Raw genomic sequence first — 26,687 nt, 5'->3', positions numbered from 1 at the left:
AATCATATAATTATCTCCCTTTACCTCCCACGTCGTGATCTCTGTCTGTCTTGCCCAAATGATGAAGGGGCAAAGGGGGGGCAAAGAAGATCTTCCGCCTTCCTCAGTGACTTTGACATTTCAGTGCACATGTATAAATGAAGAGAAAAGTAAACTGACATTTACAAACAGTGCCTATAAACAGGCTTCTCTGAAACCTGAATGTGGCATCAACAGAAAAGTGATTTTCTTAAATGTTAATGCCAAAGCTATAGCTTCTGGCCAGTGAGCGACAAACCTTAAATTCATATTCAAATACACAGCCGATCTGCGTTTCATGTCAACAAGCTTTTGTTCTCTGCATCTGATTTTCTTTGCCTGTTCAACTGAGAGTTTCTTTACGGTACAGTGATCTTCCTTCCTGTCCATAACCTCAGCGATAACAATGTGTCATATCTGAGCTGCACAGTGGGGGTTACTGCTGTTGGAGCATGAACACACGGGAACAAAGCTCTTTACTCTCAGTGTGTGCAAAATCGGATTCCCTTCAATCCTCCTCATTCATCTCTGCTGTTTGAGAGGGCACAAAACGACAACGAGACTCAACTGGCGTGACACTGTTGGTGTTCATCTTCCCGGCGAGCATAATGATTGTGTCACTGTTGTTCAGAGGCTGCTCCACTGTGCAATTAACAATGCCGTGGGAGCTTCCAAGGTGGTGGTTGATTACTTTGATCTTAGGCAATCATTAGGTGTCTTTCTTTTGGAACGCTTACAGTTGACTTTGGGGTTAAATTGCAGGCATTCATCAGTCAATAGCTACACCATTGGAAAACCCATTCTGTCAAGAGTTAGCTTGCCATCAACCTGCTGTTAAATAAAGATTGCCTTCATCCTGGAGTAGGAAATAAAACAGAAGTAAAGGAGAGAGAGAAGTGGTTGCTGAGCATAAGGCTGTGTGAGAGAGATTTAAGCATAATAGCAAACAGATTTTTTTGAGAAGAAAGCACTGGTCTACAAAGAAGGCTTTTTGCCTTACAATGGTTGGAGAAGTCCAGCTTCCAGATATCAGTCATGTTACTCACAATTTAAAGTTCAGTAATAATTGTCTAACTATGGCACTTAAATCCACTGCACCACAGATGGAGGTCTGCGTGTATACTTTCCTCAGTATGACTCTCAGTCATAAACAGCTTACCCACCTTGCACCAGAGGTGTCTTGGAGGTCAGAGCCCATTAACCAGACACTGAACAAAGGCATAAAGAAATAACTCCAAATGTCTCTGTGCTCTCTTTAGCCCCCAGCCAAGGGCAGGAACTCGCCCACTAAGTCTCTGCAGAACGGCAGCCCCTCCAAATGCCCACGCTTCATAAAGATCAAGAACTGGGAGACTAGCACCATCTACAATGACACACTCCACCATGGCTCCAGCAAGGTAAGCATATGGAAATCAGTTCAGTTAATGGTTGGATAAGGCAGTCTGCTGCACCATTTGTCGAAGACACAACCATCTTGGTAAGAACGAGAACGATTCTGATGCCATGATTCAAGTCATCTTATAACAGCCAGGGTTTCTAAGCCAGTGGTGCATCTGAATGAAGGCTGTGACATGTTATTGTTTATTCATGCCCTTCACTACACACTTCACTAAATTGGGAAGAGTTAAAACTACTGGCACCAAGTGACCAGACAAATACAAACACCTGTATGATGCAATTGCAATGCAATACAAAACAACAGCCCTGCAAGAAAAACAGCTTTATTTAAAATTCTGTTGAGGATACTTTAGTTGGTTGTGTGTTGACTCTTGGACAGGTACTATCATTATCATTTAATCAGCGGATTATTTTCTCGGTTGGTCTATAAAATGTCAGAAAACAGCGAAAAAATGCTATTTCTGAGGTTAGGTTTAGGCACAAAAAATATAGTTTCGTACCATAAATGCAGTGAAAAGTAGCAAAGCTCAAACATTTGGCATTCATGCTTGAAAAATTACTTAAATGATCAGTCTTAAAAATTTATATAGTTTATTGATAATTAAACAAACTGAAAACTGGTTTAGAGGTTCAAAAGAGAACACGTACCAAGATTATTGATTTTGATGGGTTTGAGTCTGTATTTGAATCAGAAATAATCAGATTTGCAAAATATAACAAGTGCATAAAGAGTTACATCTTGTGAGCGTGTTGACACAAAAGGGTAACCGTGTTACCAGGTTTCCATAAAAGGAATGATAATAAATCACAGGCTGACGTGACTACACACACTAACAAGACAAATGTATGAAAGTCAGCCGCCCTGTGTGTCGGCCTTTGTATAAAGTCACGTTCAGCTTTCTGCTGTTGGTCAGCCATTAAAGGTTACACACATGATATCTGTGGCTTTAATAGGATCTTAAAGGCACTGATGAACATCACATGCAGTACACTGGTTGACTGGAAAAACATTTAGCCTGCAGACTCACCAACACATAATTTGCAAGTCAAGTAGATTGAAAAATAATAGCACAGCATGGCGTGTCTTTTCTCTGCTTCTCACAAACTATTCATACATTGGAGAGCTCTTGCCTGAAATGTTGGTGATTCAGCTCATTACTACTTAGCCAGAAAGCGGGGGTGGGGAGGGGGGTGGGGGTGGGGTGTTAGGAAAATCTGGGTAAAGCTTATGAAACACTGAATCCCTTAGAGAAAAAAAGCGGAGAGAATACTGATGTACTGTATTGGGACAGGTCACATGGTCATACAGTGACTCACATGGTCATATAAAGACTCAGCACTTTCAGAAAACTGAGAAATCAAATGTGACATATGTGGATATTTTTATCCAAATTGCCACATATTCATGTAATCATACATCTGTAGTATGACTAGCTCAACACAGCCGGTCCGTCCATCCTTCTATCCATCCATTTCAGCAGCAGCAAATCAACATGTTGAGCTGATGATTGCATTAGGTGAAAAGTCAAGTTACAACAATTTATCCTGATGGTAAAATAAATGTCTGTACCAAATTCCATGGTGATCCATCCAATAATTATCAGGACATTTGACTCAAAGTCACAAATGTCACCCTCACAAGAAGACGTTCAAGATAAATGAGAAATTACATCGTAGGTCCATGCCTTCCAGAACAAAAAAAAAAAACACACACGCACACGCATTGTTTTGCGCCCAAAAATGACAGATGCTTCCCTCATGGTGGCTTTAAAATCTAAATAAGGTCATTTCCAAAAACTTTGTTTGAGAGTTAAAGCACCAAGAATCGTCAGCTGCATGCAAAGACTTTGGTTAGGGAATGGATTTCTCATCACCGTTCATCTATCAACCACCATTTCTTCCATTTTATCATGCAGCCAAAGTTTCTTCACCTAGTTAGTAAGCCAGTGGAGCAAGCACAAGGTGAACCCCGCTGTTAAAGCATTCACCCCCCCCCAAAACACTGCACCCATTCGTAAACAGCAAACAGCAGCCTAATTACTTCGGTGACTTATCGGACTGGCTGTGCATCCCAATGAATGGCCTGTAGTAGCATCTTCAGATTTATTATATATCACAGACGCTGCTGTATTCGAGGATGATCCGTCTTTTTCGAAAAGGACAGCTGGCTGGCATGAATGCCCAGAGCGGTATGATGAGCGGACGTGCTGGAGCACAAGTGATTCCTTTGTTTTATTTTTAACACTCCCTGCTCAACTCATCCATTTCCCCCCTTTTACTCTGTCACCTCTTGCTGTTCATGTTTTTCTGTCTCAGCTTGTTGTTCTCTCCTGTCCCCAATTATCTTTTCTTAGCTTCTGTTTTCCTTTGTAAGTATCCCTTTATTTTTATCTTTCTTTTCTACATTCTCAGATTCTCCCTCAATTTCCTTTCCCATCTCCCTTTGTTTTGACTGGCTACGATGGCGCGTTTGTTGTCTCGGTCAACAGGATTTTTTTTTTCTCTTTTTCTGTTTTCGTCAGCTGAGCGTTGGATTTGTTGGAAAGGACAGGGAGGGAAGTTTATTTTGGACAGACTGCCGGCCCACGTCTGAGTGTTTGGACAGTGCAAGTGTGTGGTTCGGCCTAACAAGCCAATTTTAGCAGCGCTGGGGTCATTCTCAAATTTCCTCTTCAACTGCACGCCTGCGCTATCGTTTCTGGCGTCCGCTCTCGCTCACTCATTCGATCTCTCTCTAAGCTGGTGAAGGCATTTAGGCAAACCAAAGTGACAGCTGACTTCAGCTCTAATCATATTAAACTGACCACACAAGGTTGCTCTCAGCTATGAGCAATTTTCTCTCTGCATCTGTCTGTTTTCTTATTTTCTGTCTTTCCTCCTTGCATTTTCTGTCTTCCTGTCTCCTCTTAATGGAAGGATGCCAATACATGACTCACTGACTCACTCATTCATTAACATGTATGCCAGCCAAGTGTGAGTGATATAATGAAAGAAATTGTAAAACAGTCACCATCCTTTGTATGCATTCAGAGTCCGGAACTTTTAATAAAAATTGACCTTATATTGGAACCAAGTGGAAGATTTTATGGTATAACTGGAACTTTGAGTGGGTGCATTTGAAAACCTTTCATTGCCAATGGATATGAACTACCATTGGCCCGTTAGCCTTGCGTATTAAAATGCAGGTATTTTTTCTAGTTTATTTCAAACTGCCACTTCTTTGCCTTTTGGGAAAAGGAGTGCAAGAGAAATCTTTCTATCAGGGGCTATTCAGGGAAGTATGGGGTAAATATATTTTTGAGTATGGGAACATTTGAATGAAAAATGTCTTTCTTTTCCTTTGAATTATTCCATTTACATTGAGCATAATTCAAGCTTTTTCTAGGACTGTTTCATATCAAGCAGAACGAACACTTAGCTGGTTAATCTAAAATGAATAGACAAAGAAGGTAATGTGGTAGCTCTGCCTTTTGTAAATTAAGAGGATGCCATGCTTCTGTCATTTCGCGGTTATTCATGACAAAAAGATGGATGCACAAACTGTCTGTTGTGAGCGAACAGGAATCCTGAAGGCCACTGATATATGTTTATATAAACACATACAATAAAGCTAATTAACGCTTGTGCTTTGTGCAGCAAGGAGGAAAATTTGTGTCTCCTGTTAGCATTATTCTTTGATGGAAAAAACATTTAAAGGGCATTTTCTGACACACTACCAGATAATTGCACGATGCACCACATACCCTATGATCACCTGGCTCTTCAGTTGCAATATCGGAACTGAAGAAAAACCAACTAGCAGAATTCATCCCTAAAAAAGCCTTCTTCGTCTCTCCCATGCTATTTCTCTTCTCAGATCTGCACTGAAAATGTGTGCACCGGCTCTGTGATGATGCCCAACCAGCACGTCCGCAAACCAGACGAGGCCAGAACCAAAGAGGAGCTTCTTCCACTGGCCACTGACTTCATAGACCAGTACTACACCTCTATCAAAAGGTAACCGAAAGGAGGAAACCCACACGATGATAATGTTGTATGATGGACCTATTAAATTAAAAAGCAAATTTAGGCTACCAAATAAAGTGCATTTACATGTCGCCACTTTACTACCTGAGTCTACAACTGATATATGAATTATAAATATGCAACTGCCTTCCTTAGGGTGGCCTCACCAGAAAAGAGGAACGAAATTCAGACAGTTAAACTACTGTGTCTTGCTTTTGTCCTCTCCTGTCTAATGAGACAGCATGCAGCACTTGTTGATTTTATTAGTTACACCTGTATAACTAATAACACCAGTGTAACTGTCCTGTTTATGTCTGCTGTAAAAAAAAAAGTGTGCCTGTTCATTCTCTGCCCTTAAATGGGCATTTCTTGTTGTGCAAAATACTTTAATTTTTAATTAACTTGTTTATTTTTTATGCCATTTTTTTTTAATACTCAGAGCACTCGTGGAAGAGGGCAGCTGCCCTCAATATGTCAAAATAGTTTGTATCACTAAAATATTTCAATAGATGACACGACTGTAACAGGCCGACATTTCTTCATGGAGCTAAAGGGATCCTTACAAAACCTCTTAATTCATATGCAATGCCTGTTCTGTGGTGCTATGCTTTATGTATACGTTCTCTTATTCTATTGTGCTTGTGGACCTGTCCTGCCTTCAGGTATGGCTCTAAGGCCCACGTGGACAGGCTGGAAGAGGTGACCAAGGAGATTGAAGCTTCAGGAACTTACCAGCTGAAAGATACCGAACTGATTTATGGAGCCAAGCACGCCTGGCGGAATGCTGCCCGATGTGTGGGAAGGATCCAGTGGTCCAAACTGCAGGTAATGCACAGTGCTCATAAAGTCAGAGCATGAGGATCCTAATGCTTTGTGCTCTTTACATGCTGTTTTTAGCAATTTGACAAGTTATGTGGATAGTTATCAAGATGGATTCTGCATTTACTGCATACTGTATTTATTTTATTTGTATTTTAAAGTCACTGTGCATAAACCTGCTTTTGAGTTTTTATTTTCACATTTGCCTCCAGGTTTTTGATGCTAGAGACTGCACAACAGCTCATGGAATGTACAACTACATCTGTAACCACATCAAGTACGCCACCAACAAAGGCAACCTGAGGTAAACACACACACAGACACACACACACACACACACACACACACACAGACACTGCTCAACTATTTACCAAAGTCTTGTGCCCTCATGCTGTCCGTTTCCTTTTGTTCAACTCGTGTTCCTCCGACTACACTCGTTCCTCTCCCCATCTGTCGCTCCATGTATTTCATCACCCCTCTCCATCTCTGACTGCCCTGACTTGACCCACAGTCCCATCTGTCAGTGTGTGCTCTGTCTCTTCACACTGTCTCTGACACAATCTCCTCCCTGTCTATCTGTCAGTGTCAAGGCACCAATCATTGCCCTGCCGCTGAGGTGGTGGACTTTGCTAACGAGGAGTCATTTGTCAGACCTGCACAGCGCTCGCACACATTCTGCCAAGTCCTAATCACATGTGACACCTCATATTTACTTCTTGGATGATGGATAGCTTCTGACTCATTATTACACTTAGCCTGGCTTTCAGAGGGACAGCTTGGATACACATGTTGATAAGGGCCAGCACAACATCCTGGTTGTGGCTCTCTTAGCCTGGCTCGCTTTAACATAAATAAATACAGATCATAAATAAATATATAGTACTGTTGCAACATGCTGCAATAGTTTGGGATTTGACTTTTTCCAAAATCACCTGTCAATATAACAAAGCTAGAGATGACTCTGACCATTCCCAAAATATAAATACTGTCCAAGGAAGGGCCTTAATTTGATGCAACACACAAGACTATGTGTCAGTTCTTTTCAAGCTGTGGAGTTTACGTCTACAGTGGAGTAGATATTTGTATCATGAAAAGAAGTGAATGTATCAAAATTTTATTAGATTTAACTTTTTAAATAGGTTGCAAATGAATTAAAACGCAATGAAAATTGTGTTTTGCTGAAAAATATGATATCACACTACCACTTTCTCTGAAAGCACTTTTAATAGAGGGTTTATAAGTTGTAACGAATAGCTCCATCAATTGTTTACTAATCCTTTACTAATCCTAGTTATGAAGGGATCATCAGATAAGTGATGAGTTATGAATAAGAACACATGTTGGGTTGCCAGGTTGTGAACAATCCCAGTGACTGGTGTTTATCCTCTTCATTTGGTAATAATGCAATTAAAAATATTTTGTTTTGTTGTTGTTAATCAATTAATAATTGCACGTGTATTTCTCAGTTTTAAAAAAAAAGCCACAATGTCTGCAGTCATAATAAGTCACACATTGTTCTTGGACTGCAGCCATTTCCTAAAAGATTTAAGATCAAATGATCTAACAAGTCAAACGGAGTTTTCACAACCTGGCAACCCATGCTTATAATGGCTTTTAACTGATCTATAAAGCATCAGTGACAAACTCCTTTATAATGGACGCCATATTCAATAGTAGTATTAGTATCAAACTATTGCAGGACAGGAATGTAGTTATTACGTTCTAAAGCATGTGGCAACTGTATCTCAAGTCTGCTTGTGCAGACTGTGATCTCTGATTTCACTGTTTACACCAGTTTCCGAAGCGAAGCCGAGACACTGCAGACTGCTAGCACAAGTGGCCCAGATTCACAGCTGCTGCTCTCCCTCTTCAGCGACTTACAACCAGCTTAGCAGTATTAACACTTTTACCCGGTCATGGCATTAAAACATCACTGGCATGTACAGCAGACCAAAGGTAGCTAAGCTTTGGTCCTGCTATGACATAATTAAAAATGCATTTAGGCAGAGCACATGCACAATGCCAACCATCTATTAGCAATTTTGTCAACAATATGCTTAAATATTCATATGCATCAGCTAATGCTTTGTTGAACAACCTCTGAACATTATTTCAAAAGCTAGTAATAATCCCATACATGCAAATGCTGTGAATATCTATACACATTACTGACACACATTTTTTTGTTATCTGTTTTCTGTTTCTTCTTTTGGCAGGTCGGCCATCACCATATTTCCTCAGAGGACAGATGGCAAACATGACTTTCGAGTGTGGAATAGTCAGCTGATTCGTTATGCAGGCTACAAAATGCCGGATGGACACATTATTGGAGACCCAGCTAATGTTGAATTCACTGAGGTACACAACAGGAGCTATATTTTTAACGTTAACGAGGTAAAGCTGTGAAAATCCACTTTGGAGGGAAACGTCCTATCTGCGCTCCGCTCACATGTTGCTTTTGGTCACTAGATCTGCATACAGCTGGGATGGAAAGCTCAGAAGGGTCGTTTTGATGTCCTGCCCCTCCTGCTGCAAGCCAATGGAAATGACCCTGAGCTGTTTGAGATCCCTGAAGACCTCATCCTGGAGGTGCCCATCACACACCCAAAGTGAGTTATGCCTGCCCTTGTAAGCATGCATAAAATGTAAAGAATCTAGCAAGACAAGAACACAAAGACATCCACCTACTCGCACATCTCTCAACACTTCTTAAACAATGGGGTACTTTAAAGCCAAGAAATCTAATTGGGTTATTGTCACATTCCAACTGTGGTGAATATTTGCAGAAAGCACAGCTAGCCATACTTTATCTGTTGCTATGCCAGCTTTTTTGGTAACCATGGAGCTTGTTAGTGAGGTTTCAAGCTTCCCCCTGTTTCTTATTCTCATGTGTTATTTACTTTAATTCTGAGAAAACTTTTCTTTCATTGGTAGCCACTGTACAAAAGCCATAATGCCCTTGAGATCTGACGCCGCTGCATCTAATACCCATAATCACAGTAAAGAATTGGGTATTACAGCTATATTAGTTTCCACACATACAGACACAGATGCACAAAGCTATCACTGCATCGCTCCACGCTGCAGAGAGCATTTCAGAATGCCCTGAAACACTGATCTGCCTGCCAGACTCCCCCAAAATTGGCATCTCCATATCCTGCATCAACTGGCCCTCAGCTCTGGCAACAGCTTGGCACGGGCCGCGACCACCAACAGCGTCTCATCATTACATGAGATTAGACTCAGCTCTGCAAATAATACACTGAAAGCAATGTTATCAATCACCCTAGGGGGTGAAAGGAGTGAATGGTGGGAGGTAGATAGTGGACCTGCCTGCCCTGTACAACACTGAAATTTTTTTTTTTATATGTTAATGTGGTTTTTGGCTGCAGTCCTTTTTTGATGTGAATATAACTACGCACATTATCATAATGAGTGAATGTGCATATTGCAAATGTTGGATGTCTACCTGACCTCAGTAGGGAGCACAGCGAATACCGTTCCCTCCATCATTCCCCTGCTTTCTCTGCGCAGGTATGAGTGGTTCAAGGAGCTGGAACTGAAGTGGTACGGCCTCCCGGCGGTCTCCAACATGCTGCTGGAGATCGGTGGCCTGGAGTTCACTGGCTGCCCCTTCAGCGGCTGGTACATGGGCACAGAGATTGGTGTGAGGGACTTCTGCGACAGCTCACGCTACAACATTCTGGAGGTAGCGTGTTGTGCCAAAATACAGTCATGCTCCATTGGAAGAATCAGATGCACAGATTGAGTGGAGAGGAGCATGTGTTGTGTCACCAAATGACCCAATCAGAATGCCATTGTACACACTGAGGAGAAAACTGCTTAACAGCACTTAAAACCTCCTTGTGTGTCATCAGAAAAAACATTCAATCAAAAACATAAATTATACAGTGTTCATTTTGATATTATGCCAAAATATCTGTTCCTTTATCCGTCTGTGTGGAAACGGGCTTGTGAGCTATTCTGTAGCAGAACACAGAATCACTTAAATTCATTGTTATATGGGATCGAATAAGGGAAAATCACTGTCTACCATCTTCCATCTTTGCATTTATTCTATTCAAACGAGTTAAAGAGAGGGTTACCCATGCTAAAATCTCAGTTAAGATCAATGGGGTCCAATTGTGAGGAACACAGTTGTTGATGAGGAGGGGTTTTGTTCTATAACATAATTTACGCAAAGTATATGGTGAATAAGAAGAATACTTCTTCTCCAAACCTTTAACTTCAGCCACTGAGGCACAAAAAATATAACTTCAGCAAGCTGAAGATTTAAGGCATCTTTAATCTTTTCAGATTGTCACAGGTGTTGAAGAACATTTGGAAAATATTTCTCATCTCTTTTTATTTACTAAATGAACAACTACTATGAGGTTGCACCTGTTGGGCGCATAAAACATTCTTGATCATTGCATGTGACTCAGAAAAATCCACGCAATGTTTGCAGTTCTAGTTAACTCACAAGTCAAGGGAGAAAGAAGCATTTCAATAACTGTGGGTACCAACCAGTACTGTCACCTTCACTATGGAACTGTCTATATTCTGTAGGAGGTTGCTAACCGGATGGCCTTAGACACCAGGAAGACTTCCTCCCTTTGGAAAGACCAGGCACTGGTGGAGATCAACATTGCTGTTCTCTACAGCTTCCAGGTGGGTTCATCCTTCTGTGTCATTCATTTAAAGGCATACTTCGCCAAAAAACGGACATTTTGAGTGTCAAACACTCTCACCCATGAGCTAGCTTTGAGAAGATTGTTTGAAAAGCTTGTTACTCCAGCTTGAACTGAAGGCACTTGACAGAGTTTCATGGGGAAAAAAATGTATGAAGCATTAACATTCATACAAACACCTTACGTCATTTTTGTAGTGTAATATACTGCTCTTATTTTCATGCATTTGTCTACTAACTATGTTCCAAACACTCACACGTCTGCTATAACATGGCTAAACATTTTTGTTTCTAGCGCAGTTTGCTACTTGTGTTTGTCACTCAGGAGTTCTGTGGAGTATCAATTTAAATGTAATTGAAAAATGTATCATAGTTGGCTGTGCAATGACCCTGCCCTTGAAAACTGCATTTTGCCACTTCAGTGCTGTAACCACTGTAATTACTGAAGCATCCGAGAAAACGGATGAATGAGCACGTTTGTGTCCCCTATTTTCAGTCATGCAAAGTGACCATAGTAGACCATCACTCGGCCACAGAGTCTTTCATGAAGCACATGGAGAATGAGTACCGGGTGCGAGGTGGCTGCCCTGGAGACTGGGTGTGGATTGTGCCTCCCATGTCAGGAAGTATCACCCCAGTGTTCCACCAAGAAATGCTCAACTACCGCCTCACCCCTTCCTTTGAGTACCAGGTGAGAGGGGGACAAAGGCAATTCATGGGGTTTTGCGTGGTGAGGACACCACCACAATTATAGACACGGACTCATGTTTACAACCTAGTTAAGTTTAAGCTATATAAAGGAAGTCTAAAGGTAAATTAACATTGTTATCATTAATATGAAGGCCAGGCCTGTTAAAGGAAAGTGTGTACTGCTAAATGTGAATTGTGGTGACTTTACACCAACTCGCTCCAAAAATACACTTAATACCACAGATAACATCTCGGTGTCTTGGAATGGATTTAAATCTCAAACAAAGACATCAACTGAACTCTAATTTCTTTTCCCATATGCAACAGCCTGATCCCTGGAATACTCATGTGTGGAAAGGAGTCAATGGGACGCCCACAAAGAAAAGAGCCATCGGATTTAAGAAGCTTGCCAAGTGAGTGTGCCGTCCTACCAAAATGTCAGAAGAAACCAAGCTTGGTTTTGTAAAATTAGTGATTTTTTTTCCTTATTTCCTTCTTCCTTCATTCATAGAGTCAAGGGTGAATTGCAGCCTTAAACGTTGTAAAAAGATAATATGCTTTAGGATATGTGTATGACAATCTGAGGCCAAACAAGTAATCATTTTTAGATACATGAGAAGGAAGCTCGTGTGCTCAGCAGTGAAATTCATCCAATCAACCCCTCGGGGAGTAATCAAAGCTTTGTCACTGTTCTGTTTGTGTGTGCATGCACTCATGCGCGCAAATGTTCTGCTATTAATATAATTGCCTCGAGGATATGACAAGCTAGGTAATCATTGTCACCCATCCGCTACCTTGACATAATGCTGGCTGCGTGCAGAAGTGAGCCACATTACCCACAATGACAAACATTTTATCAGATGTATCGACAGGAGCGAGTCCTCGGATCATGGCAGAGGATCTCATGCTCTGTGTTTTTCCGTGTGTCTCATTCTCACTTTCTTTCGTTTTGCATCTGCAGGGCTGTGAAGTTCTCAGCCAAGCTCATGGGCCAGGCCATGGCCAAGCGGGTGAAAGCCACCATACTGTTTGCCACGGAGACGGGCAAGTCGCAAAATTATGCCAAAACTCTCTGTGAAATCTTCAAGCACGCTTTTGACGCAAAGGTACGCTTGCCCCTACCTTGCATCATCTTATCTGAAAGTTGAACACGAGCTTCTGTGTCATTATGCAGACGTCTAATTGAAAAAAGGAGGAATTCAAAGACATCCTTCCCTTATCCCCCCTTTATCACGCTCTCTGTCTGATGGAGCCTTGTAGATGCCAGCTGAGTACAGGCGACGAGAGGGTAAAAGAAGAAAGTGTGTCTTTTGTCACACTTTCCTCCTCTCTCGTGCAGTAAAGTGCCGCGGGTTGCAGGCAAGATTTAACCACCGAAGCGTTGAGCAGTGCAGTACTTTAAGACAAGATCCTTAAGCACCCCTGGCTGTGCAAATCTGTTTAGAAAGGGAGAGAAAGAAAAAAAAAAAAGCAAAACTCAATCATACACTGTGTGCTTTTCCTCCAGGTCATATCTTATTTTCCCTTCCTGTTTTCCCAGTGTGATCAATCATACAAGAAGAGATTCATGCATGCAAGTGTGTGGATGTGTATGTGTCACTGAGAGTGGGTGTCTGTAGATGGATCGCAGGGCAGATGCAAACGCCTGGGGAAAATCTTGCTTGTTGTGGGGCTAAAGCCTGTTTTCTCTTCACGCCTTTGGTTGTGTGTCGTCTGTGTTTGTGTGTATGTGCAATGCGAGTGCGTTCTGTGGCAGACAAACACCATCGTGTGGAGTGGTGTGCATCATAGAGGCTCGTTGTGTGGCAGCAGCATATTATCATCTTGTTAGAGGCGAGGACAGAGTGGTCATTACAACCTCCTCCTCTGCCAACGGCTGTGTTCAGCCTTAATTTACACGCTCAAGTCATCTGTCGTGTGGAGTGTGTGTCTTGGAGACTAGAGCGAGACCAAGACTACACCATGTAAGTGGATGATAAGATTCCCTTGACATGATGCTCTCCTTTTGTGATATCTGCAGGTCATGTCAATGGATGAATATGATGTGGTGGACCTGGAGCACGAGACGCTGGTGTTAGTGGTGACCAGCACATTCGGCAATGGTGATCCACCTGAAAATGGAGAGGTATGCATGTTATATATGCACAACTCCAGTTAATTAAGCACAGGATAGATTACTAACAGCCCTTCCTTGGTTACTGCAGAAATTTGGAGGTGCCTTAATGGAGATGCGCCACCCAACATCCAACACAGAAGACAGAAAGTGAGTTTAATCCTTCAACTTGCTTTTTTTTTTATTATTTTGTGCCTGTCAGTTTCCTTTTTTTTCCTTCCCTTGAGTTGTACATTCATGTGTCTCATCTCTTTGCTTTCCCGTCTTGTCTAGGAGCTACAAGGTCCGTTTCAATAGTGTGTCATCCTACTCTGACACTCGCAAGTCATCCAGCGACGAGCCAGAGGCCAGGATTAACTTTGAGAGCACTGGACCTCTTGCCAACGTCAGGTGAATAAACCAAAAGCAGATCAGATCAAACATAAGACACAAAAATAAGACATTAAAAGACATTAATTCCCTTTTTATATGTTATGTTTACAAAACCAGTTATATTATATTATATGTATATATCAAAACAGTACAAACCAGGACTTTTAACCTGCAAATCAGTGCAGTGCTTGCTGGGATAAAACACATCTCATCAATCAGTCACACAGTCTCATTTCAATACTGATGATTTAATATTAATGCATGTACATAGAGTGACTGTACAGAAAATAATTATTTGAGTATCTTTATTCAATAATTACTCATTTGAGCTCTTTTGGCATGGAAAAAATAGTGCACTGAAAAAGACTGCTACATATAAATGAGATTGTTCTGACAAATAGAGCCACAGCCTTGCCTTGAATTTGGAAATGGTTATCGACAAAACACTTGGCAGCGCAAGTCGTATTTCACCAGTTTTGTACGTTGGTGAATCACACAATGAAGTAAAGTAAATCTGTAATTTTGTCTGGCTAGTGCAAAAAGGAACATAATGAAGTGAAGTTACAAATCATCGCAAGGACAAAAGTTTAAACAGTTCTTACTTTTTTAACATGCTGACATCATGCTTAACTACAGATTGTCTCCAAATCTGCATTTCATTTGGTGAATTGAATTTTCACCAGAAAGACTCCATATGAACTCCTTTGCTTGCTTTGCTTCTTTTGGGATGACAAATCTTATTACAGTGGAAAGAGTGCTGACCCATTAAACAAGAGGAGACGACGGCCTGGACAGGACAAACTTTTGTAAATATGTCTATGCTGGTTTTGGTGGTGTTTGAGAGGGAACCCTAATAATCACATTTCTTATAAATTGTTACTTTTGTTCTTCTTGCAGTTACTAACTAATCCGTCTTTGGAGGAATGGGCAAGTTTCTAACATGGCCTTCATAGTGGTGGTTTTTCCTTTTTAACACTACCTGCTTCACTATCGCAGTCTCTGGCTTCATATATGTGTCTCTCTTTAGGTTCTCAGTGTTTGGCCTTGGCTCTAGGGCCTACCCACACTTCTGCGCCTTTGCCCACGCTGTGGACACGCTGTTTGAAGAGCTGGGGGGGGAGCGCATCCTACGCATGGGAGAAGGAGATGAGCTGTGTGGCCAGGAGGAGTCATTCAGAACCTGGGCCAAGAAGGTTTTTAAGGTTGGTGTCTTGGGCTAAGTTCATTTTATTGTACATAATAGTGTGGTGTTTTTGGCTTTAGCTCATGATTTAGGCATTTTTGTTACTTGTCAAGACTCAGTTTTGATGTTAATATGGTCTTCTGTTTTCTATGCACCACAAAGACAAAAGTTAAATCAGAAAGCCCTCTCACCTATTTAAAACATGGCCATATGTGACCTTGAGCCTGTGGAGTCAGTCCTGCTTAGTGTGCAAGAGACGACTTTCCTTTGATAGTGCATCCTGTGCTCATTCAGTTTAACTGTAAGGGTCAATGGTCTCTGAAGTGGTTGTATTGTTACGTGTCAAGGCTGCCTGTGACGTGTTCTGTGTTGGCGATGACGTGAACATCGAGAAGGCGAACGACTCCCTGATCAGCAACGACCGCAGCTGGAAGAAAAGCAAATTCCGCTTGACGTACACCGCCGAGGCCCCCGCCCTCACAGAAGGTAAATAATAATCTTTTGGGAAGCGAGCGGTGACGTCTTGATGGCATTTTGATATTGCAGGGGCAATCAGTGTGACTGAACGCTGCAGCAGAAAATGACCATAATATAGCTGCGGAGGGATGGTGATGTTATTGATCAAGGCCGGTGATTCATCCATTATCATCACCTGGTTGGAGCCGAGATTTGTGGCCCTGTCGTGGAGTGAAAAATGATAACGCAGTGGGACCTTTCTAGCTTAGAGCTCTTATGTCCAAAAAAATCTAAATATATTTGGCACATTTAAATGAGATAAATATCAATATAAATGCTAGACATGGGCAGCATGGAATATCAGTAACTAATGACTACCAAGGTGGTACATTCAATTTACTGTAAACATTAAATGTAATCAAATCATGTATGTGATGTAGTTTTGTTTCTGCCTGCCATCAGCATTGCACAGTATCCACAAGAAGAAGGTTTATGCAGCAAAGATGCTAGAATCTCAAAACCTACAAAGTCCCAAATCCAAGTAAGTACCACCACATCTAACACTTTCACAGGAAACAAGTGAGTCACATATTTGTCTGTTTTGGTAAACATGTGAATTAATAATTGAACTCCTCTGGTGTCAAATTCCTCCGTATAGTTTACTGTGCAGTGTGGACTAAATGGAACAGATTGTAAATGGTGCAGCACTGTTCCTTAAATCTCTGCCCTCTTTCACAGTCGCTCCACCATATTTGTGCGGCTCCACACAAACAACCATGACAGACTGAGCTACCAGCCCGGCGACCATCTGGGCATCTTCCCTGGCAACCACGAGGACCTGGTGACGGCTCTCATAGATAAACTGGAGGATGCTCCACCTGTCAATCAAATTGTCAAAGTGGAGTTCCTGGAGGAGAGGAACACTGCCCTGGGTGGGTGATGCTATTAGCAACTTCAGGCTACTTAACAACTACAGTAGGCGTGCAATCAGAAAGGTCGCAGATTGAAACTCTGGCAGGTTTTCATAATCGAAACATGAATAAGAAACAGTCTCTCTTGCCTCAACAGACAGCATGAAGTCACACTTTGGTGAGGTATCAATGCCCAGAAATTTTTCAGTGAAGCTGCATATTGGCAAACAGGTGTGGTGACACTGGGTGACTTAAGTGTGATATTCACTGTGACTGTGAAGCAAGGTGTTTCTTAAACACAATGTGTGTGCTTAATCAAATTTTAATGATTAACAAACTGTTCTTAATAATGGTTTATTAAACTTCCCGCAAAATGATTCCACCTTTCATACTAGGCTAGTATTGATCATTTGTGTCCCTAGAGTGCTTTGAACTTGGCAAAACTGCTCTCTAATTGTGTTAAGATTAACTCTTCATTTTAACCCGTCCCCAAATTTACATTTACAAGCAGTATATACTGTATAAGGACTTAGTAAATGGTTTATAATACACTATAATATAGCTGTAAGCAAATATAAGGACATTTTTACATTAGGGTATTATAGTTATTAGGGTATTTCAACAATTATAATTCATGATATGAAGTATCTAAAAGGGGTATATTAATAGGTAATGTATCCTTGGTAAAACACAGTATAGCATAGTCCTGACCATATATAATGATATGTGATAACAAATCAACAAATCATACAGTATGTAACAGAGGTCACTAACCATTCATTCACATATACAGATAACAACGTTAACGTTTGACCATGTTCTCTCAAGACACTTTCTGGTTAAATGAAGGTTAAGGAAATAAAAAAAAAACTTTAAAACATTGCCAGAGAGAGGAAACCTTTAAAAAACAAAAACTCAATAAACTACATCTAGCTTTCTTTAATTATAACTATACTCTGAGAATTCTCGGGTTGGTTTTAATTAGTTTAGTGTCATTTAAACAGGAGAGGAAATTATGTGGGTGTTCCAAATTGGAGGTTTCATTTTGCAAATGCTTACATGTTGCAAACAGGCACCAGGCTAATATAACGTGTAGTTTAAAAAACAGACAACTGCCCATTTACACATTCAACAAGCACAGAGCAACATTAGCATTCATTTGGAGTCGTATTTCTGGCCATCTGACAAATGTAAGTCAAATGCCCAGTCTCTCCTAGCTCTGTGGTCTCAATCAACTCCTGAGAAAATACCCAGCACTTTAACATTTTGGTAATTGCTCCACTGTCTGTCTGCCATTTAGTGCTGGGCAGGTTGATTACAGCAGGTCTCAGTGCTGTTTCCCTGTAAACGGCCTCCTGCTGTACCTGGAAACAAGGTCGTCAAGATATTGCAGGTTGAGCTAAAGAGCTGAGTGAACTGCAGAGTTGGATGACAAACCAAGCATTCCTTCTCATGTTATGTAATATAAAACATGAATTCATGCAGCTTTAACACCTCTTCTTCTCTGCAGGTGTAATCAGTAACTGGACAAATGAGACTCGTATCCCTCCCTGCACCATCTACCAGGCCTTCCAGTACTTCCTGGACATCACCACCCCACCAAGCCCTGTGCTGCTGCAGCAGTTTGCTGCTCTGGCAACCAATGACAAACAAAAAAAGAAGCTGGAGATCCTCAGTAAGGTAAATTCACTTAGTCTTCAGCATTACCATTAACACTGACATTTAGAAGTATTGAGCTGCTGCTCCACTGAGCGCATAGCTTTATTCGTGACCAGACACATAAGGGATTTGCGATGAACAGGCTATATCCAAAAATATACTCCTTTTTTTTTTTTCATTTGAGAGCCAAATGTATGCAGACATTTTATCACATTGTATTAGAACAGTTTGCAGAGCACAGGTCTATTAAAAGTCACAATGTGTTTGTTTAAGGTACCACCATAACCAACACATTCATCGTGTTTGCTGTATTAATATGGGAGATAGTTTTCTGTGTCTGAAAGCTGATTTTGATGCACTTTGCACTGATGGTAAAACGTACAGCAGGAGTATGCTGGCGCCAAATTAAAGCCGTTGATCGTTCTAACCCAGAGCCATTCCCCCTTGCAGTGCCTCCCACAATTCACTCTCCATTTTTGTCAATGTGTGGAAAAGGCTGGCTGAGGCCAAGCAGTGACTCATATGCTCATACATCGAATCATTGTCACCGAAGCAAGAGGAAACGATGGAAGGCTTCTGAATGCAGAAAAAGAAACAGTACAGTAGAATCAGCACTGCAGATCATTTTTATTTTTGTATGCGCTAAATCCCAAGCTCATAGGACTTAAGCAGGGCTGCTCAGACTTTCCTAATCCTCTTTTTTTATGAAGATTCTCATAACAAGCAGTCAGATCTTCATGTTTGTTTTATAATGGTGCTCTGTTTTCAAAAACAAAACCATGATTAAACAAAAATTATATCGCAAATGTATTAATGACATCTCAAAGAAAAGTCTCAAGGTTGACAAACCCAGACCCAAACATACTTTTGCTGTTGAAATTTCACTAATTGGACACATGGCGCTTTAAACAGATCTTCAGGCTCAGAGTGAAGCCCACCAGACTTCTTAGTGTCGCTCATTAGCAGATAAAAGCAAAATGGGAAGATATCAAAGTTTTTTAGCCTGGTGGCAATGCTCTAAATTCATCACATCCAAATGTCAGTGATGACACACAAAAAACAGTTGGGCAACGAATGGTAAATGGCTCTGCTTGTGTCTGCATCCTCCTCTTGAGTCAGAAATGTTTACAGATCTAAAAAAGGAAACCACCCTCCATTTTTTTTCCTGTTATCTTTGCAGTGACTTTGGTTTCTTAATTAGGACAACACCAGTTCAACAGCTTACCGAAGCAGGAATCAAACCTAATAAATAGCCACCTCTACTTTTATCCCACCTCGTCTTTCTCCTCGACTCCTCAGGGCTTGCAGGAATATGAGGAGTGGAAGTGGTACAACAATCTGACACTGGTGGAGGTGCTGGAGGAGTTCCCCTCCATCCAGATGCCTTCCACTCTGCTGCTGACCCAGCTGCCCCTGCTGCAGCCTCGCTACTACTCCATCAGCTCCTCTCCAGACCTGCACCCAGGAGAGATCCACCTCACTGTCGCAGTGGTCTCTTACCGTGCCAGAGGTAAGGACCTACTACACATTTAGTGTTCTATTTTAGTTTTAGCTAACGTCTCTCTGAGGATTTTTAAGCCGCGTAGGTTGTCTGACTGGGAGGGGAAACTTTAACGCTCCCCTTAGGCTTTTGAGGGTCCGAAATTTTATTTTAGTTTTTATCCCTTGCATTTTGTATGGCCAATTTCTTGACATTTCCATGATAAATTCTGTCATACCCTATGGTTCCTGTTACATGCAGTAAGTTATCACTCCAGAAAGCACATATCTTATACATTTTGCTCCAGTTCAGTTTATGTCCTGGATAAAAGGCACTGTGCTGTGGCTCTTTCAAGGTTGCTGCAAAGACTCGAGGAGTCAAATGACTCAGCCTCTCTGAAAACCTCAGGCTCAAAAAAAATTGATTGGGAGTTATCTTGGACAGCCAGTCTGCTTTACAGGGCAGCCAGACCATGACTGTAATTACAAAAAACATAGATTTAAAAACCATCTCGGTGAGATTCCACATCTCTAAACAGATTCTATTTAAAGATATGGACAACGACACAAATGAGAGAAAACACTGCAGGGCTGACAGTATGTACAATGGATTTGCTATACAGGTTGCATTTTTAGTGTTAGTTGTAGTGCGTAGTGCATAGTACATGACAAGGCTCTTATATCTCACCTTTGAAATTAGCATCTGTACTCTCAGCCGGTCAAGTAGTCAGCAAACATTGTTATTTTCTCTCACACGTGTAATGTGCTCCTGTGCAAACATGTTACTATGACTGTGCTGTATAAGCAGCGGTTGAATTACTGTCATTTCTCGTAAGAGAGACAGAGAGAGAAATGGCCCTAACCTTGGAGAGGGTGTTCAGGCTACTCTTTTCCTGTTAGTTTGTGCACTTTAAGAGAGTGAGAGGCGGAGGGAAGAGAAAAAGGTAAAGTGCTTACTTGGTAATCATCCCTTTCAGATGGAGAGGGACCTATCCACCACGGCGTGTGTTCATCATGGCTCAACAGAATAGAGAAGGGGGAGATGGTGCCGTGTTTTGTCCGAGGGTAAATATAAATTTTGTAAAATATCAAATAGGAAGGTTTGACATTTCAGGAAAGAAACTTTTCTTCTTGTCAAGATTTAGGTGACAAGATTGATATCAATCTCACTTTTTGTATGCTAAACATGAACTATACATGAAGTTCCCACCAGCAGCAATTTATGATATTAATATAAATTATTTTTCAAAATCACCATTTTGATTTACGTTGTCATCTTTATTTTGGAGCCAGAAGTGACAGGAGTTTTCTCCCCCTGCCTCTGGCTGGTTAGTCACAAGGTAGTCCTGCTCTGAAGCGTTCCCGCTTTATTGTCTATTTTACTCTAAATTGGACCATAATCTAAAATAAAACATCATGCCGTATTTAAAAAGACTTGTAACTTGAAAGAAACTTGCAATTGAGACCATAAACTCATTAGGAAAGTGTTTACTGAGGTAATAAAACAAGTCGGAAGTAGGCTCATTTTCTTATAGACTTCCATACTAGACAGAGGAGACACCCTTGCTGCAGGTTTGATTAACTTTTCAGATCCATGAGCTAAGTCCACTTCTTTTATTCCCCAGTCTTTAGCACAAAGACTGTTAATGGAGAACCAGGGGAACCTGGCTCTGTCCAAATGTAACAAAATCTATCAGCATCTCTAAACCTCAATAATGAACATGTTTGATTGCGTATATATTTACTCCATACAAAAACAAATAATCATTTTTAGCAGGTGTGTCGGACTGTTTTTTAGTCAGGACCAGTAACGTGCCGGAGTCTGCACTGGCCAAGAAATGGCTCATTATCGAACCCCTCATAAACAGCAATATTGTTATTTTCAAGCTAAAAAAACAATATATAATATGGGAAGTGATGAGAATTTGTTAGCTGTTTACATTCCTTTGTCCCAGGCTAAATAAGCATCATATTTAGCATACAGACTTTAAAATGTTATCAATCTTCTCATCTTACAAGAAGGTGAATTTCACAAGCTTGGGAGTCACTTCTTTTCTCTATTGCATTGTTTCAGTGCACCATCATTCCAACTTCCCAAAGACAACCAAGCACCTTGTATCCTGGTGGCTCCAGGAACAGGTATCGCCCCCTTCAGAAGCTTCTGGCAGCAGAGACTATATGACCTAGAACACAAAGGTTTGTTTTTTCCTCATTCCGTAGAGATGTATTTATCATTACTTCATATAAATGCTTTGCTGTGGATTTTCACTGCTGCACATGAATTTGCGGACAGAAACCTTACTGCGATGGCTGATTATGAGAAAATCCAGGAAAAGCTGATAGATTTATTCTTCCAGTTAAAATGCTGTCATATGCATCTCTGAGTAATAATGGAATTTGCATCAAATCCCTGCCAGAGATTTAGATAATACACAAAACAGCACACTATCACTTCTACAATGCTATTCAGCGAAACAAAGTAACTCTGCCTGTCACCTTTTAGAAATTGAATCATGCCCCATGATCCTGGTGTTTGGATGTCGGCAGTCTGAGATGGACCACATCTACAAGGAGGAGACCATCCAGGCCAAGAACAAAGAAGTGTTCAAAGAGCTCTACACGGCCTATTCCAGAGAACCCGGCAAACCAAAGGTACAAGTGCTACTCTGTCCATAACTCTGGATGAGTCAGCTTGTCACAACTCCCTATGAGTAGAGAAATGGCCGAATAACAATGTGGCTATATTCTGAGGAACACCTACTCCCATTAACATCATGTGTTTCCATTTGATGACAGTTCTGACAAATCTCTATCATTTTGTTTTTTCCTGTCCTCGAAGTCCTTTTAGGAGTGATGGTTGATTACTTTTCAGAAACAGAACTGCTTAAAAAGGCTGGAATATACAGTATATAGGATATGGAAACATTTTTTTTTCATACTATACCATACTATATATAGATATATATATATATATATATATACTATATTTATTTAGTTTCTGGACACACCAGCAGGCTTTCACCTTGCAGTTTGCAGAAGTGTACTTTATTCCCGATCTGTCAGTGGTCTCCCGACTCTGTTTCTCACGTTGTTCCCCTTCCTACTCTTCTCACACTTGTCTTCTTTATGCACACTCATCATTCCTCCTCTGCCGCTCTGTCAGAAATATGTACAGGATGTACTGCGCGAGCAGCTGTCAGAGACTGTGTACCAGTGCCTGAAGGAGGAGGGTGGACACATTTACGTGTGTGGGGATGTTACAATGGCCGGAGATGTTCTCAAGACCATCCAGCAAATCATCAAGCAGCAGGCCAACATGACCCTGGAGGATGCTGGCTTCTTTATCAGCAAGCTTCGGGTAAAAGATTATTTTTGGCCAAAAGAATAAGACTAAAACGTGAAGTCAAAATTTGCAAATGTGTGTACTTTCAACCCTTTGTGCTGATGGTTGCACCTGCTGTGTCTCTGGCATTTAACCCTACACAGAAGAGCATAATCTGTACTAGTCTGTGAATAGAAATTAGACCTCCAAATACTTGACTACCATACTATGTAATAAGACCTCCGCTGTTGGCGAACAAATAGTCTGAACCCATCATGTATAAGGACATTCTGGCTGTTTCTGGAATTTCTTCCTGTTCCTATTTCATCCATCTCACATATTTTCCTCACTCTCTCTCCCTACTTTCACCATCCCACCATATCCAGGATGAGAACCGCTACCATGAGGACATCTTTGGTGTCACCCTCCGCACCTACGAGGTCACCAACAGGCTTCGTTCAGAGTCCATCGCCTACATAGAAGAGAGCAAAAAGGACTCCGATGAGTAAGTCGTCTGTGTCTTTAATTTCCAACATGTTCCGTAGGGAGTGCTATCCCTTTCAGGTTTTAAGAAGCGAGATTGTGGTTATGAAATCACACAGTCCTTTTTTCCAAAGCTGAACTGTACTGGACCTCAGTGAGCTCCGTCAAATAATAGCAGTTCCTCTGAACTTCTGAAGTGTCAATACTGCTTCTTAGAGTCACTGAAAAGATTGTGCTTAGTACTGTCAGTTTACTGGCAATATTTTTAGTAGAGTAGAGATGTCTTGCACGCAGTGTCAACATTTTGGGTCACCATTAGTTTTTGAGATACATGACCATGACAAGATGGTGCTAGGCAGAAGACCGCAGAGACCCAAAGGCCAGAACCAACAGGATTTCATATTTACATCCAAATTATTTTTATTTTCTATTTTAAAGTAATCACTGATTTTGTTGCAAGGCTGTAATGTCAGAGCATGAAGACTGGCTCTTTCTTTTACAGTTGACATTTAGCAGCTGCCTACCTGTGCAACATTAATGTTTTGGCTATTCTGTTTCACTTGTGTTTTCGGAGACTATCTAATTTTTAGTCCAATGCTTGCTTGGCCTTAAATTTGTTCGAATTGATCCAGTAGCAGTAGTTTTCTGATTTCTGCTGTGAGTAAAATTCCTTGCTGAGCATTGAAACGGCTCGCAGGTCATTTGAGACCACAGGAAACCTGCTGACTCAGAGTCATGAATCATAATTCTGTTTGTAAAAGAAAGCACCTCATTCACCAAATGAAAGGAACTAACTCACTTCCTTCATTCATACGTAAGTTTTCTTTAAGTGCCCTTTTCTTGTCTTGGAATGGATTTAAGGAGGCACGGTGAGGTCTAATGAGTACACACAGCACATAAAACCAAGATCATTCACTCGTCTGCAACACCTCTGAACTGTGTGGGATGCCCAAGGTCTATGATGTTATCTTATTTATTCATCTTTTTACCAGAGATCTGTGCTTGCGTTTTAAATTTGCCAGCTGATTAGCTCATATTTTATTTTTAAAAAAGTGCTTTGGCAAAGCCCATTGAGATTTATCTGAGCCAGTGAGATTACCAGAGCAGCTCTGTCTCTGAGAGACATTTGTAGTTCAATTCCAATCTGCAACCTGTAGTTGTTGGCGACGTCGATGTGTTATCACCCCTAGATGAAAACAGAGTGGGTAACCATAGAAACCCATGGAGAGGGGCCTTTAAACCAACAGGATTAGAGGCAAAGCGAGTGGCTCTGCTCCATCTCTGTTTTTGTTTCTGCCATTATTTGTGCATATTCAAGATTAGACACTTCATATACTCTTACCATGAGAGCAAAACAAGGGCCCTACATAGCCACTATGGCTCATTAAGCACCAACATAATGCATCACAGACGATGGTTCCTGTGTGGATTGTCACTTGAATTTCACATTTGGCCATCAAAGCCACGGTTTGCTGGATGAGTAATGACTGCAACATCTCTATTTCTATGTCTGTCTTGCTCTCTCTGTCTGTCTTTCTGTCTCTCCTTCTGTCCTCTTTCTCTCAGGGTTTTCTGCTCGTAGGTCTGCGAATCAACGGCTTTCTGACGACAACCAGTCGAGAGGACACTGCAACGCTGGTTGAAGAATACTGTGCCAATTTTTGTACTGTAAAAAGTGGGTTTCTTTCTTCTTTTTGTTTTTCTACCACTTTAATGTTTCTGTTGGGCTCTGCGGTTTTGTCTGTAGCAAGTTGGAAATGTTCTGTTCTCTGAGAATCTGTTTTGCTTGTTGATGATACTTCCAAAAATTATAAATTGATCATTTTGATTCATAATGTGTGCACCTAGTGTAATGACCTGCCTCATTGTGAATGCATGACCAAGACAAGAATATACTCAAGAAATATAATATACTCTGTGTTATTGTTACAGTTAAAAGGCTTTTATTGAGGTTTTATATTTACAAGGAAAAGTGTGGTGTTGATAACAAACGCACATTTCTCAAGCGTGAATTAAGTCGATTTTACTTTTCAGGAAAGAATCAGGGCTGGTCAAATCTATTTGGGCTTTTTTTTCTTTAACAAAGTCTGTAATTTCAGGAAGAGTTCAAAAGGGGAGAGATAAGTGAAAGATGTACAGGCATGCAGATAGAAAAACTGAAAGATAGTTTTTTCTTGAACAAATCTGGCGTGTTGACAGGTCACCCTGAATTATGAAAACAGCGATTCTGTCACAGTCTCAGCAAACATATTATTTAGCTCTTCACCGGCGATCCATTGAAATGCATCGGTATCTGTGCCAGCTCTCTTTTTAGTGGCCTGTCCATTCTGTCGTAACACCATACTGTTGTGTGTCCCAGCTGTTGTTTGCCCAACTCATAACGGGTGCATAGGAATTTGCAAGGCAGCCTGAGTCAGTACATATTAAAAGAAAATTCTAATTAATAATAAATAAAACCTTCTTGAAACATTTTCAGGGCTCTCACTTTTTAAATCATGTAAGCATTTGTGTGTTGACAATAATAATCGAAAATGGATCTTTGTCAAATCCTATAATCATGGTGGAGGGAAATTGTTTCATTATTTTTTTTAATTCTGGGTGATTAGTCAATGTTTAAGTCAGGGATTGTTTGACATTTTGGGGTATCACGCTTATTCTCTCTCTTGCCTTGAGTTAGTTGAGAATATTGACACCGCTCTCGTGTTCGCACAGTAAATGTGAAGCGGCAGCCAGCAGCCAATTGGTAGGCATGCAGACTGAAAAACACCTGTGTTAAACAATGCAAGAAGCTACTCTGTAGGGGTATGTTGTTTCAGGTATTGATGAGACATGAAATACAATCCAGAAAGTCCAGTTTGAGTGACAGATCCGTGAATTTGACCTTTTTACACTTAAAAGACAAGATATAACATGTGAATTGGTAAACTTTAGAGGTGCTGATAGGAAGATTTGGTTACCTTTGGATAGAGGCAAGCCAGCTGTTTCCCCCGTTTCCAGTCTGTATTCTAAGATAAGCTAACCATACCCTGGTTGTAGCATCATATTTACTGTTCAAACATGATAGGGGTCGATCTTTTTATCTTACTCTC

At 41.0% G+C, this 26,687-nt stretch overlaps 1 protein-coding gene across 1 annotated transcript in view; it reads left to right on the top strand.

The window, feature by feature from the left end:
- Positions 1–26,528, top strand: part of nos1 (nitric oxide synthase 1 (neuronal)) — a 31,816-nt gene extending 5,288 nt beyond the window's left edge. Inside the window, exons 3-28 of the mRNA XM_070833100.1 lie at positions 1,278–1,415; positions 5,273–5,412; positions 6,084–6,246; positions 6,453–6,544; positions 8,457–8,598; positions 8,710–8,849; positions 9,775–9,949; positions 10,810–10,911; positions 11,427–11,621; positions 11,948–12,033; positions 12,582–12,726; positions 13,641–13,745; positions 13,825–13,883; positions 14,007–14,123; positions 15,133–15,307; positions 15,636–15,774; positions 16,207–16,285; positions 16,483–16,676; positions 18,166–18,335; positions 19,614–19,824; positions 20,771–20,858; positions 21,868–21,989; positions 22,297–22,445; positions 22,957–23,151; positions 23,502–23,620; positions 25,165–26,528. Coding sequence (XP_070689201.1) covers positions 1,278–1,415; positions 5,273–5,412; positions 6,084–6,246; positions 6,453–6,544; positions 8,457–8,598; positions 8,710–8,849; positions 9,775–9,949; positions 10,810–10,911; positions 11,427–11,621; positions 11,948–12,033; positions 12,582–12,726; positions 13,641–13,745; positions 13,825–13,883; positions 14,007–14,123; positions 15,133–15,307; positions 15,636–15,774; positions 16,207–16,285; positions 16,483–16,676; positions 18,166–18,335; positions 19,614–19,824; positions 20,771–20,858; positions 21,868–21,989; positions 22,297–22,445; positions 22,957–23,151; positions 23,502–23,620; positions 25,165–25,180 — 3,456 coding nt within the window. The 3' untranslated portion in view covers positions 25,181–26,528. The remainder of the gene's footprint in view (positions 1–1,277; positions 1,416–5,272; positions 5,413–6,083; positions 6,247–6,452; positions 6,545–8,456; positions 8,599–8,709; positions 8,850–9,774; positions 9,950–10,809; positions 10,912–11,426; positions 11,622–11,947; positions 12,034–12,581; positions 12,727–13,640; positions 13,746–13,824; positions 13,884–14,006; positions 14,124–15,132; positions 15,308–15,635; positions 15,775–16,206; positions 16,286–16,482; positions 16,677–18,165; positions 18,336–19,613; positions 19,825–20,770; positions 20,859–21,867; positions 21,990–22,296; positions 22,446–22,956; positions 23,152–23,501; positions 23,621–25,164) is intronic.
- The last annotated feature ends 159 nt before the right edge of the window (positions 26,529–26,687 follow it).

Source organism: Pempheris klunzingeri, chromosome 7 (genome assembly GCF_042242105.1).
Source record: "Pempheris klunzingeri isolate RE-2024b chromosome 7, fPemKlu1.hap1, whole genome shotgun sequence".
NCBI classification, from domain to species: Eukaryota; Metazoa; Chordata; class Actinopteri; order Acropomatiformes; family Pempheridae; genus Pempheris; species Pempheris klunzingeri.
Note: the sequence above shows the minus strand (reverse complement) of the source record. Positions and strands in the feature narration are given on the sequence as shown.